The sequence below is a fragment of the Dasypus novemcinctus genome, chromosome 24, assembly GCF_030445035.2.
Source record: "Dasypus novemcinctus isolate mDasNov1 chromosome 24, mDasNov1.1.hap2, whole genome shotgun sequence".
NCBI classification, from domain to species: domain Eukaryota; kingdom Metazoa; phylum Chordata; class Mammalia; order Cingulata; family Dasypodidae; genus Dasypus; species Dasypus novemcinctus.
This window is the reverse complement of record NC_080696.1, coordinates 4,837,012-4,851,232: the sequence shown is the minus strand read 5'-3', so window position 1 is coordinate 4,851,232 and position 14,221 is coordinate 4,837,012. Positions and strand designations below refer to the sequence as shown.

The window sequence follows — 14,221 nt, the reverse complement described above, 5'->3', positions numbered from 1 at the left end:
ATGTTAAAACACTTAGGTCAAACAAAACGTAAAACCAGAATAAAAGAACTGAGTTCCTAGTAACAGCCTCATTTTTAAAATACAAGATGTTTCCTTTTTCTTAGATGTGACAACACATCAGCATTAAAAATGAGGTGATAAAAATATCAGAGCATGGGAAAAAAGTGAGGAGTTTAATTTCCAACAATTAAATAGTCCTATTTGTCCAGAATTAAACAGAGGGACAGCACCTTGTAACTTAAAATGCTGTCATCAGTAGAGGAGCTACAGGTACCACGGAGGGTTTTAATAGGATGAAGATTCCTTAACACGTCTTTCCTTTATTATGAAACATTCATACATAGTCTTTCCCAAGTGTCATCAATGTGAATGTCAGAAATGAAGGGGACCTCTCAGCCATGGCTAATGTCCTAGATCTGTGACCTTATGAGAGTTTCAGAACCTCTAAGTCTCAGTCTCGAAGGCCTGGTATTTGTGGAGACAAAGAGGCACAAATTCGCTGTGCAGTAAATGTCAACCACCGATAATGTCAGCACAACTATCACTTTGAACATCCTTTGCTCTCTCAGGCACCACAGAAAACATGAAGAAAAAAAAAAAAGCTGAATCTACGAAACAAAAGCAGTTTGAGACCTTTTCTGAAGCCTTTTTCAGCCTCCTTGTTCGTTACAAGCCATACGTTTTAGACGGGGATAAACAGGTTGAAAGGAAAGGAGATCAGTCCCAAAGAAAACTCCCAGTCTGAAGTGTGTGACCTTCAGGAAGAAGGTGACCTGGTGTCCCCCACAGCCATCAGCAGCTGAGCTCCACCGCTCCAGGCACTGGGGTACGTGAAAAGGGGATTTGCCAATTGGTCAATAACCTTGATATCAGGAAAACAAAGTATTACTTCCAGCTCTTTTATTCTTTAAACATCTTAAGGAAAGATTTTCCAAAGTTTAAAAAAACCTTTGAAAAATATACAGTTTCATATTTACATATAACTTGAGTACAGGTTCCAAAGCCATACAAACACTGCTATCTTAGAAATGCAGAGGAGAGGCAGGACATAAGCACTGCCTCTCGGTGACAGGTGACAGACATGCCCTCATATCCCAGCCACCTGTACTGCTCATTATCCTAATACAGAAACGGTAGGTGCCTGAGAGGGTGGAAGACGTGACAGAAAATGAATTCCAATGCCTTCTATTTTATTTATCTTATTATTTTCAAAACTCACTGCATTTTAAATCTCTTTACAAACTTCATCAACAGCTACCTTTATTCTGTCATTATTCTAAATGATCAAGATATTAACCATGTGAACTATGTGTACACAGTCCTAAAAACCATAAGACTAGTCAAGTTGTATAGGAGATATGTATTTAAACCCAGGAAATTCCCTAGTGCTTTGTGAGCAATCTAAATTCTACTTAAAGAGAGGTGGCAATTCTTCAGTTTCCATGCTCTGGACTACTCTTAAAAAAGGCATTAAAAAAATGACTGACAATAATTGGTATTTTATAAATTAATCAAGAAACCTAAGATAAAAAATTCCAAATTATACTTTTATTTGTATTTAAAAATACAAAGGAAATTCCGCATATGCCCATGATCAAGCTTATTTTCAATGTAATCACTTCAATTCTGATGACATGGTTTGTTCTGACAAGTCCTTTTTCAAGCTGAACATCACATGGGGAAACTTGTGGATTTCCCACAGGCCCTACTACCAGTGATGTGTGCTGCTTCCCTGCTAATGGTGGTGGAAGAGTTTCATCTGCCTTTTATCACTTGAACAGTTTTCCGACCATAATGATAGTAACTGTAAGCTGATGCAGCTGTGGTGAAAGCTGTAAAACACCTTGGATGGAAGGAAAGAAATGAAATTTAGTTTTCAAGTTGAGAAAACTGTAACAGTGAGCATCATAAAGAGAAATTTCAGTCCCTCCTTTTCCAAGGACCAGATGAAAAACAATTAGATATTCCTTTAAAAAGTTATTTAAGAGGTAAAAAGGCTGCCTGTTCACATTTTGAAATGATTTATCTTTCCTTTCACTCAAAAAAAAAAAAAGGGCTGTGTAGTACTTTTTAATTACAAAAAAAAAAACACACTCCTTTTAAGACTTCATTTGAATTACTAATGTCAAACAAAATTAATCTCATTAATGAACCCTTAAAAATACTAGCAATTCTCATTTCATGTATGTATTATTCTAGCTGTTTTATGTTCTCATTTTATTCTCCTAACAACTTCAACTGACAGGTGGAAATGGAGACCGGGAAACCTGCTCAGGGCCACAGATGTGCGTCTGAGCCTGGCCTGGTGTCACTCTGAAGCCCCGTGCTCTTTCCACTGCTCCGTGCTGCTCAGAGCACTGAAACCTATTTCCTGCAGATTGTGAGGACTCCTAGGATATCTGAGTCTTTTTAAATAAATTTCCGTTTTCTTTACTGATTTATCCTTAAGTGAATTATCAGACAAACCAAGCCTCTTGACTCCCTCTGAAATAATGAGAGACGCTCACGACTGGTGAATGACCACAGCCAACAGGCTACACTTCGTGCACCCCTGCCCTTCCGCTTCCACCAGTGAGGCTGAGGCTCATTGAGATTCATTTCTGTTCATCCCAGATCTGTTTATGCCAGTTTGATATTCTAAACACAAACCAGTGAAATATACATGCAGGAAGAGTTGACATTTCTAGCAAACTAAGGTCGGTACTTTGGAAAGACTTGATAAAAGTGAGCTGCTAAAAAATTACTATGAAAATAAGTAGGCAAAAGGACTGCTAAGAGTAGAGAAAAATGGTAAAAATCAAGAAGATTCCTACACATGTGGCTTTGCAAATATCTTAAATTGTTACATCACATCAAAGAAGCCAAAACGAAAATCAGAGATCAGAAGTTGTGGGATGAACAGAATGAAAGCACACTTGCATATCATACATTAAATTATATACTGTAGATTAAAATAACATGTTCAGAGTATGTGGCATTTTAAAAGATTCTTTGGCTTCACTCACTGATTAACCATTTTCTTGCATCAAGCAAGCAGGCTTGAATTACAGAGTTAAAAGTGTACTAAAATAGAGCAATTTATTTCAGTATCAATATGGCACTTTTTGAACTCTGGAAGCTTGAATGTGACACATTTTCAAGGCTGTAAATACATAATAAGCATAAGAAAACAGAATTCAAAGTCCTCCCTCCAGGTTTCTCTCCAGTACAGCCTCTCCTCTAGTAAGACCCCAGGCGCATGGCTGACTTATTGCCCATGGCCACTCTTCCACATCTCCAACGTAGCTAAGGGCCCATCTTTCACCTCAAGTGGCTGCCTCGCCACCTCTCCGTCTCCCCCTGTATAAAATCCACCTGGACTTCTAGGCTGAAATGCCACTTCCTCCCTGAAGCTTTCTCTCTTCTTCCCACCTGGTAGTTTTCCTTCTTGGATACCCCCAACACTATCTGTACCTCTTACCCTTTTAACTTGCATGACAGTTAGTATAATATTAATCTGAAGGCTGGTGTCAAAGCTAAAATACACCCCACAGCTTTACCCAGCCAGTGCTTAATAAACACCGAAAGAACAAAGTAATCCAAGGACTGCTGCAATAAGCCATTTCGTTGACATTCTCTGGGGATGATTCTAAATTTAGCTTACCAAAGTATCTGAAGATAAATGCTGTCAGCGTAATTGAAAACTGGAGCTGCCAAAGAAGCTGCCACCAAGATTAACTGGACTGCTGTGTTTACCTAATAAAAAGAAGTCAGGAATGAACAGTGCCAACCAGATCCTGTTACAGCTCACGAGACAACGGTGGTGGACCATCAGGCTGGACAGGAAGGTCCTTCCCCCAGCAGGCTGGTGTCCATCTGTAACATCCCTGCCAGAGAAGCTGGCCTCCACAGTCAGAACTCAGAAACGGGTCAACCTCACTACCTGGCCCAAAAGCCTTCACAGCTGCTCTTTATGGTGAGGGCAATGGCCACTGTCAGAAAATATCACCACCTGGAATTTCCACAGCAACTGAACAATGTTGCAAAATTCTTGGCCTTTCCTTTAAGTTGCCCACTAAAACAGCCCTATTTCCATACTTAAGCAGCCTCTTCGTAAGGGAAAAGGTAATGAGTTAAGTGACCTTTAGCTGCCTAGAAACCAAACCTAGAATCCAGATCTCCTGGAACCTCATGCAAGGCAGGCAAAACCTATGAGGTCAGAAAACTGAAGTGCATGCTTCTCCAGGAAAGAGGCTTTCCGGAGGAATGAGGAGGCTTCCCTAGGAGAAAAAGGAAGAAAACAGAACCAGAAATAGGTTGGGGACCCCCTCTACTCATCATAAGCAGCATTCTGTGGAAGTCTGTGAAGTATGAAACGGGATGATGTGCTCTCTCTTCCAGTTTGCAGCCAACTGATAAGGATTCCACTTCATTTAAAAAAATGAATAAACTCTGCCTGGAGGCCTTCCTACAAGGACAAGGGTTTGGGGCATTTTCCCTGCACATCCTTAGGCCACTTACTATGTAACACTACACTCACACTGCCACAGGACGAAATCATTTGATGTAGGCAGGTAAAAGCCCACCCCAGGGAGTCTCTGGTATAAAAGCGCGCACCCCTGTCCCACAGGTGATCTGCATCCATAACCCATTAAACCACTGCCAAAGGATGGGACAAAAGAGTGATTCCAGTCAACTTACCAAGGCTACCAGAAAAACAAACATGCTTTGAGAGGCACTGACAGTGTGCTCTCTGTGCGCAAAGATGGGCAACTAATTGTCTGGAAGCAGGTTCAGGAAACCAGAATGGAGGGCTGAGAGCAGCAGGTGCTCACTGGTGACTAGAGCTGTCCCCAGCCCCTTCCCTCCATGGCCACTCTTGAAGATCAAAGGCCCTTAATTACACGGTGTTTTCCCCACAGGGAGGGAAAGAATGAACACAGAAGGGAATTGTCATTGGCTCCCTGAATCCCAAGCAAGAAGCTTCACTACCCCTTGACCTTCCCTAAACAATGACCCTATTGTCTCATTCTGAGACTTCAAACACAAAGCACAATGATAAAGAGCCAAAAAGCTTGGCACAAAAGAACTGGGTTAAAGCTGTCTGCATGAATCCCTCTCCACCTTCTACAGTCAGGGTATTTCAATTTGTTTCATTTTCAGCTGTTTCAGACTGAAGTTTATATTCATCATACTAAAAATCTGCAAAGAAATAAGGATGTTGTATGTCTCTTACCTTGCTGATGAACGTTGGTTTTAACCTAGCAGTGGCATAGCAAGGATTGAAATATTTAGCAAGGGTTCGCTGGCAAATGACCAAAAGAAAAAAGAAAAAAAGAAAAAAAAAAGTATTCAATTTATTGTTCAGGTTTAAAACAAATATTTTGTTTTTATTTGTCGAAAATAGCTACTGAGGTTGACCACATGTCATGCTCTATGCTAGGTTAAGCCCTTTCTGTGCATTTTCTTTTATTTTGCTAACTAAGCAGTATCTGCAATCTTCATAAACCAGTTATAAAAACCTTCCCTTCAACAGCTACTGGAAATAGACTGTTAAAAAAAATTTATAGATATACTTCTCAATTCCTATAAAATTCTAACAGCAACAGCTATTAATGGTCTGCTTGTTCACATCCTTTACTAAATAAATTCGATAAAACTTACCACTATTTCTTTTAATAGATTAAAAACATAAAACGAATAATGAATAAAAATATAGCTGTATTTTCACTGTACTGGGAACCAAAAGATGAGGTCATTATGCTATACTTATACACTCAAATATCTGTAGAGCCAAGGAACAAATACACGGATAAACCATTTCACACTCATATAATTTTGATTTTAAAAACCAAGTCAAGACAATCCATGGTAGAAGCTAAGTTAGACAGCGAACGGACTTTTTGGTCTATGTGCCGCACTCCTAACAGAGCTTGTGGCTGGGGCCGGGGCCAGTGGGCTTTCATGTGCTATGCCAACTGAAAAGACTGTGATTTAAGACAGAAAAATGTGCTTTTTAAAATTGCTTTTTCATGTGTTCAATTACCTTACCCGGTGATTCAGATAACAAGAAGATAGCTATGTGATTTTTAAAAATTCTTGGTAAATGGATCAAAAAATAACTATCATAAATGATTCTCATTAAGTTAAAGTCAGTACACAACAAAGTGAATCTTTACACAACAAAGTGAATCTTTACACATGGGGTTTTTTTGTCATATATTATTAAAAAAAAATTTTTTTTAAAAACAAACTCACCGGTGTTGGAAGAGTTCTATACCTGACGTAAAAAACAGCTGCAATCAACATTACATCTCTTGAAATGATCATATAAGTAAGTGAAACTGAAAATCAAATATAAAATAATTTTGATTGGGATTCTGAAAATTACCAGTACAGTATGAATACAAGAAAACTTCATTCACTTAGAATTACCATTCAAAAAATTGGTGTTTTGTATATGCGAAAGTTTTATAATAGATTAGCACTTATTGATGGGTAAGAGTCATCATAATGAACCACTGATTTTTATATTGTTCTTTAACCTGACCTCAAGAGAAAGTAAAATATAGACTATGGCTTTTTTAATTCGCCTGCCTTTCACAATGTTGATCCTCTGTCCTCTTTTTGGTTTTTCTTTTGCGCGTGTTTTTAAGCTATAATTCTGCAGTTAGGATTCCTGTGTCAGTTCTATTCACCCTTCACTATCTCCTGTGCTACTTCGCAGTTTTGTGAGTTTGTGAAAAAGGCCATTCAATACAGAATTAATGGGAAGGGACGGCGACGAGGCTGAGGAGGAGGCTGGAGGCCCCGAGCCCCGGAGTCTCAGACGCGCTGACCGCTTGCCTCTGCATTCTAGACCATCAGAAGAGCGAAATGAATGTACGTACCACTTGCGAGAAATAAAATATTTTCATTCTTTTTCACTCAGTTCCTACCCAGGCAATTATTTCCCCCCCCTCGCCCCATGCATTCTATGAATTCTAGTTAAACATGAATTCACCTTGTCAACAGTTTTCTAACTACTCCTCAGTGCTACAGCATGGCACCAGAGCCGGAGCCCACAGAAGGATATTCGAGGGGGATTCCCCAGGAACTCCTATTCCCTTGGTGTAGAAAGAAGTCCTGCTCTTTACTTTTTACATCCTTCTGCATTGTAAGAAGTGTTTACTATGAACATTAATCACTTACAAAGAAAAAAAAATTAATGCAGAAAATCTTGAGGCTAACAGTACAAAATGTCTCAATTATTAAAATAAAAGGACCATGTGCATCTTTCCCATAATACTTTACAAAACTTTTTATAAATTACTTTTGAGGCTGCATGTAGGTGATCCTCTCAAGTTTTAACATTCTATAACTCTGCAACTTGAACAAAACCTCACAGTTTAAGGATTTAAAATTGAAATCTCTGTTGGCCATAGCTGTGACTTAACTGCTGATCCCTGGCCTAATTCTCAATGACAATGCTATTCCAAAGAGAAGACGCTTATTCACTCAAGTCACGGTATTTGGGACAAACAGAAGATAAAGCTCTGAGTCAAACAACAAAACAAGTGAGCTTTTAGGGGCATTTCTATATCTGAAAAGCATATTTTTCTACAGTAATCATTAGCTGGCAAAGACTAACAACAATCACACTTTAAAATGCAGTAAACCCAGGGAAGCGGACTTGGCCCAATGGATAGGGCATCCGTCTACCACATGGGAGGTCCACGTTTCAAACCCCGGGCCTCCTTGACCCGTGTGGAGCTGGCCCATGTGCAGTGCTGATGGGCACAAGGAATGCCCTGCCACACAGGGGTGTCCCCTGCATAGGGGAGCCCCACGCGCAAGGAGTGCGCCCCGTAAGAAGAGCCGCCCAGCGCGAAAAAAGTGCAGCATGGCCAGGAGTGGGGCCACACACATGGAGAGCTGACACACAAGATGACGCAACAAAACGGCACACAGATTCCTGGTGCCGCCGACAAGAATAGAAGTGGACACTGAGGAACACACAATTAATGGACATAGAGAAGACAACTGGGACGGGGGCAGGGAGAAGGGGAGAGAAATAAATAAAAATAAAGCTTTAAAAAAAAAAATGCAGTAAACCCATATAAATTACATATAGTAAACTTCCTAAACAGGACTGTAGAAGAAATTAAACCTGTAAACATATTTTATCACTATGGTAGAAAAAAAAAAACAACTTAGGGGGAGCAGGTGTAGCTCAGTAATTAAGCGCCTGCTTCCCATGTGCGAGGTCTAAGGTTCAATTTCCAGCATCTCAAACAACAACAACAACTTGATTCTAAAGAGGACACGAGGCCATTCAATATACTGCAAAGACGTGGGTTCTGGTTCTTTTGAAATAATGGCACTGTTAAGCATTTTACATACATTATGTCACTTAATCTACATATCAGCTCCCTGAAATACAAACGACCAGTCACTATTGTACAAGTGACGAAAACAAGCTTCAAGCAGGTGATGTAAACCGCCCCATCCCACTGCCCAGTCAGCAGGTGACGTGAACCGGCCCGCCCAGTTGGCATGCAGCACACAGCCTGGACTGGACAAGCGTGGCGCGCACGGCCTACGCCTGGGCCAGTGCTTTGGGCTCACCCCAATGTGACTATAGGCAACCAACATCTCTTAACTCAGTCCACTCTTGTGGGCAAAGAAGTGGTAACATAATCAGTGGCTTCCAAAGCTGGCTGCCCATCACAGAATCACCTCGGGAGAGCGTCTTCAAAGCACAGAAGAAATGTCCCTGTGCTGCACGAAGACCCCTGCCAACTGACAGTATAAATGCTCTCACTTTGGTTCACTGGGCAATTTTATCCAGTTCGTTGGCTCTTGTATCTTCTAACTGATCCTACTTTCTTCCAGCCCTCCCTTCCCTTTTCTTTCAGGGGTAAAGTTGTTTTCACTTTGCTTATCAGACAGTGACAGCGTGTAAGCAGCAGGTAAGGGGTATAAAATATGTCAAGGATTGCTTCAAGGTTTTTCTTCCCACTTGCTAACTCTGAAATACAGTTAATGTTTACCAACAAGGAGGTATACCATAGCCAAATCTTGTTAGTATTAAAGGGAAATAATTAATAAAGTCTCTCTTACATATCAAAACTAATCATCAGGAAGTAGATGTGGCTCAAGCGATTGAGCTCCCACCTACCACATGGGAGGTCCCTGGTTCAGTTCCCATTGTCTCCTAAAGACAGTGAGCTGGCGCAACGGACAGGCACACCAAGCTGATGCAACAAGCTGACGCAACATGAGACACAAGAAGAAAAACATTATGAGAAATACAACAAAGCAGGAAATGGAGGTGGCTCAAGTGATTAAGCGCCTCCCTCCTACACTGGGTTCGGTTCCTAGTGCCTCCTAAAAGAAACCAGGAAGATGAACAGACACAGCAAGTATAAACAACAAGGGGGTGGGGAGAAATAAATAATAAATCTTAAAAAAAAAACAACTAATCACCACCACTCACAGGCTACTGCATTTCAAACAATAAATTGAACAGAATAGTCTAGAAATTGACTCAAACCAGCAGTAAGAATTTACTATATGATAAACCAGGAATAATCTAATGAAAGAACTACTATTATTACTATTTGGTAAACACGGCACAAATCACATAAGGGGTGCTTAGCTTTGATTCACATTTCACACTGCTACAAATGTAACAAATCAAAGAATACGTTTTCATCCCTTCCCCACTCATAAAAAGAACAAGAAAAGAAACACACAATGATTTATTATCCTAGCTAATGAAGAAAATATAATTTTTACTTTTTAAGAAACAAGAATCTTCAAATCAAGGTGGATTTGAAATTTTACAAAAATGCACCATAAAAAGGAGATGCAAGACTGCATGTATGTACTTCTCTCTACTCTCCAAAGCCCTTCTAAAATGACAGAAAAGGAATGAAACGTATAAAGTCACAGAGACAAAGAGAACAGAGAAAGGAGACAAATACCAAAGTTTTGACTAAGTTTACTGGTAACAAATACCCTAACAGAGGGGGAGGACCGACCCCTAGTCCTTGGGCAGGGATGCCCAGGAAGTCAGAACAAGCCATGAGACCCCCGCCCCACTCGCCCAAGGCATCCTGCAGCCAAGACTGCACCAGGGCTGTGGCATCCTGCAGCCAAGAATGGTTTTCACGTTTTTAAATGTTTGGGAAAAAAACTCAAAAGAATGTTATTTTTTGACACCTGAAAAATCACATGAAATTCAAATTTCTGCGTCCTCAAGTGAAGTTTCACTGGACACCAGCACACTCCTGCCGGGATGTGCTGCTCCCAGCTGTGCTCACACCCCATCAGCAGAGCTGGGCAGTCGGGGCAGTGACCGCACGGCCCCTGACCCTGGCCCTTACAGAACACACTCACCAGCCCCTGCCATACCTGTTACTCTCTGGAACTGAGGGGCACTGGGGTAGAGAGAGATTAAACGAAGGTCTACATACCAAGCACCGAGAGCCCCCGGAGTCCTTCCACAGCTTAGGCCCTAAAACACTGCTAGCCAGAGCACCACAATCCCCAGGCAGGAGAGAGAGACCTGTTATCTAGGGAACAGCCCTCAAGGTGGGGAGCCCTCTGACGACCAGGACTCTGCCAGGCACCCTAAAAAGCAGCATACTACCCACAAGTTCCATCAATGCCCAGAAACCAGGAGCAGGCCAAGGACCACGAGACACTGAGTGAGACCTCCAGTGGGCGAGGGAGGGAGGGAAGGAGGGAGGGAGGAAGGAATTCAGGAAATGGAGGGGTCAAAAGAAAACTTGTAAGTAAACATAAATATATAAATATTTATATATAAATACCCTGAATGATGATACTCACCCATGAAATAATAATTATAAATTAAACACACTTATAACCAGAACTCTCAGAAATTAGAATAGTGGGGAAAAAAAAATGGCAAGAGAAGGGCTGAATGACAAAGTTGAGGAAATCTCACCAGAAAGAGAAAACCGAGAGTGAGTAGATAAATAAATAAATAAGAGAAAATATGAGAATAAATCCACAAAGCTCAATTTTGAAAAAGAATTCCAGATGGACAGAACCAAGAAATTAGTGTATAGGAAATTATCAAACATATAATAGAGAAATGGGAACATCCTAGAGTTTGGTTTCCATTAATATCTGGTGAAGTAATTTAGAACAGCCCCCTTCTAAGGAAACAAAGAAAGGAGGACATTAAAAAACAAAAACTTGCTTTGCTTATTTGATTTTCTTTCTGTTAAAATTAAATTCCAAGGAGATGGCATCAAAGTAGGCAGGTGGGCCTCAACTCTCTCACAAAAACAACGGAGAAAGGGCCAAAAGCTGTCCCAGGGACCTGCTCTGGGGGCCAGCAGACCAGGACAGTGCAGCGAAATCCGCAGATGGGAGAGGGACAGAGAGACAAAGAACCCGAAACGACAAACTTAAGTTACCAAACCCCCCCAGCGGCTGGAAGGGTTCCCCCCCAACCTCAAGACATTAAGCCTGGGAAAAACCACTGGCTCACTGCAGTGGACCGAGAAGAGAACAGACATCTTCCTCCTTGTCAGCTGTTACAAGGGAAGAGGGAGGGTGTTGGAGGGTGGGGAATGGCTTCTCTTCAATTAATTCAGCCAGAGAAGATGCTTTGAATCTCAGCTTTGGCGAAATCAGAAACACTGGAGGGAAGCAGACTTGGCCCAATGGATAGGGCATCCGCCTACCACATGGGAGGTCCGCGGTTCAAACCCCAGGCCTCCTTGACCCATGTGGAGCTGGCCCATGCACAGTGCTGATGCGCGCAAGGAGTGCCCTGCCACGCAGGGGTGTCCCCCACGTAGGGGAGCCCCACATGCAAGGAGTGTGCCCCGTAAGGAGAGCCGCCCAGGGCGAAAGAAAGTGCAGCCTGCCCAGGAATGGCGCCACACACACGGAGAGCTGACACAACAAGATGACGCAACAAAAGAAACACAGATTCCTGTGCTGCTGACAACAGAAGCGGACAAAGAAGAATACGCAGCAAATAGACACAGAGAATAGACAACTGGGGCGGGGAGGAAGGGGAGAGAAATAAATAAAAACCTTAAAAAAAAAAAAACACTGGAAAGCAGAAACTGAAAGAAACACCTTGTGGAAAGGTTGGGGATGAGCACCATCTGCTGGCTGGCCAAGAAAGTGCAAGGAGAATGCGAGAAAACCTGCACCCCATTAGTGAGTCCCTGGCCTGATTCTGGTAACTTAAGCCAGGCAATTTTAAAGACTTAGAAGAAGTTGAACCAAATATCAAGAGCTGTGGAAACACATACACACACACACACACACAAAGCGAGAGAGAGAACTTGACCACTAGATCTTTATTAAAAGAATTTCTAGAATAGACACCTGTGGAAAGGCAAAGAGAAAGAAGGTGATGCTGTACAAAAAGTTAACTTTGATGGTCCATGAACTAACTGAAGAAAGATCCAAACAATTCCTACAAGAAGAGGAAATGGTGAAGATGCTAAAAGCACTGAAGACACTCGAAGAGTCATGAAAACCACCACAGCACAAGTTCCCTCAACCTGCCAGGTGCTTTCGCCCACTCTGTCCTCTATCTGAGTGTCACTGAGGTCAGTGGATCCAGAAGAACTCCAACTATGGGCTGGAGTTCCCCCAACTTTAAACCTGGAACACCAAATTAAGATTCTCCATGGTCAATCCTCTCTGAAATGGAGACTATTCGCTACCTGGAATACACCAGAAATGTGGCACTTTCTCTTCAAAAGCATCTAAATTATCTCTCAGCATTGGAAACATTCTTCACAAGTTTGAGAGACTATACTTGTAAGCAAATTGAAAGGACCTGTTTCACAACGTTTGTTTACCTATAATTTTATAAGTGATTTTCTCTGTATTGTTATATTTTATTGTAATGTGAAATTAGACGAATTACAGCAATAAAAAGTTTTTAAATAAAAAAAAAAAATTTCTAGAAGATATATTCAGACAAAGGAAAATGACCCCAGATGGAAGATCTGAAACACATCAAATATAGACTAGAAAACAGTAGCAAATATAAAGATAAATCAATGAACACTGACTGTATAAACATGTGGCTTTAAGAAATATATAAAATTAAAGGATGACAGAAAAGAAGCAGGCATAGCTCCATGTTTGAGCACCTGCGTCCCACGTACATGGTCCCAGGTTCAATCCCCAGTACCTCTTGAAAAATAATAAAACTTGTTTAAAGTATGACAGCAATAACATAAGGTAAGAGAACAGTAAATGGGGAAGCGGACTTGGCCTAATGGATAGGGCGTCCGCCTACCACATGGGAGGTCCACAGTTCAAACCCCGGGCCTCCCTGACTCGTGTGGAGCTGGCCCATGCCCAGTGCTGATGCACGCAAGGAGTGTCCTGCCACACAGGGGTGACCCCGCATAGGGGAGCCCCACGCGCAAGGAGTGTGCCTCGTTAAGGAGAGCAGCCCAGCGCGAAAGAAAGTGCAGCCTGCCCAGGAATGGTGCCACACACACGGAGAGCTGACACAGGAAGATGACACAACAAAAAGAAACACAGATTCCCATTGCCGCTGATAAGGATAGAAGCGGTCGCAGAGGAACACACAGCAAATGGACACAGAGAGCAGACAACTGAGGGGGGGGGGGTGGGACAAGGGGAAATAAATGAATAAAAAATAAATCTTAAAAAAAAAAAAAAGGAGTAAATGGAGTTAAATTATTCTAAGGTCCTTTCAGTGTCCAGAATGTTCACAAAGTTATTAACATTAAACTTTAATTAGATACGGATGTTGTAATTTTGAGGATAACTAAATGGAAATATCATTTAGTTATCCCCAAAACTAAACATCAAAACACTGGTATGAGGAAAAAAATGTGACAAAAGTAGGAAAGAACATATGGGACAAGCAACACATAAAATAAATGGAAGACAAATGCAAATATTAATAATCATCATAAATGGTAATGGATTAAATGTTCTGGTTTAAAAAATACAGATTGTAAGACTGGATAAAAGAAAGAAAATCCTCCATGTGCTGTTTACAGGAGAAAACTAAAATATATGGATATAGAAGAGTTGAAAATAAAAATAAAGAAAAAGAGACAGATCATGCAAACACTGAAAGTAAGCTAGTGTAGGTACAGTAACATCTAAAAAATCAGACATTAAGGAAAAAAAATATGGAAGACCACATCATAAAAATGTTCAATTCACCAAGAAGATATAATTATAAATTTAAACACACTTAATAGCATGACTT

General features: G+C 41.2%; 1 protein-coding gene across 3 annotated transcripts in view; it reads right to left on the bottom strand.

Annotated features, from left to right (window-relative positions):
* The window catches only part of CRLS1 (cardiolipin synthase 1), a 44,969-nt gene that overhangs the window by 18,351 nt on the left and 12,397 nt on the right, over nucleotides 1–14,221 (bottom strand). Inside the window, exons 4-7 of one of the 3 annotated variants that reach the window (XM_058287538.2) lie at nucleotides 6,238–6,323; nucleotides 5,216–5,284; nucleotides 3,644–3,735; nucleotides 886–1,843 (exon numbers count right to left, since the gene is read on the bottom strand). In XM_058287538.2, the coding sequence (XP_058143521.1) occupies nucleotides 1,756–1,843; nucleotides 3,644–3,735; nucleotides 5,216–5,284; nucleotides 6,238–6,323 (335 nt within the window). In that variant the 3' untranslated portion in view covers nucleotides 886–1,755. Of the gene's footprint in view, nucleotides 1–885; nucleotides 1,844–3,643; nucleotides 3,736–5,215; nucleotides 5,285–6,237; nucleotides 6,324–14,221 lie in introns of those variants that run through there. The other 2 variants (XM_071211540.1, XM_071211539.1) reach the window with 2 other exon arrangements.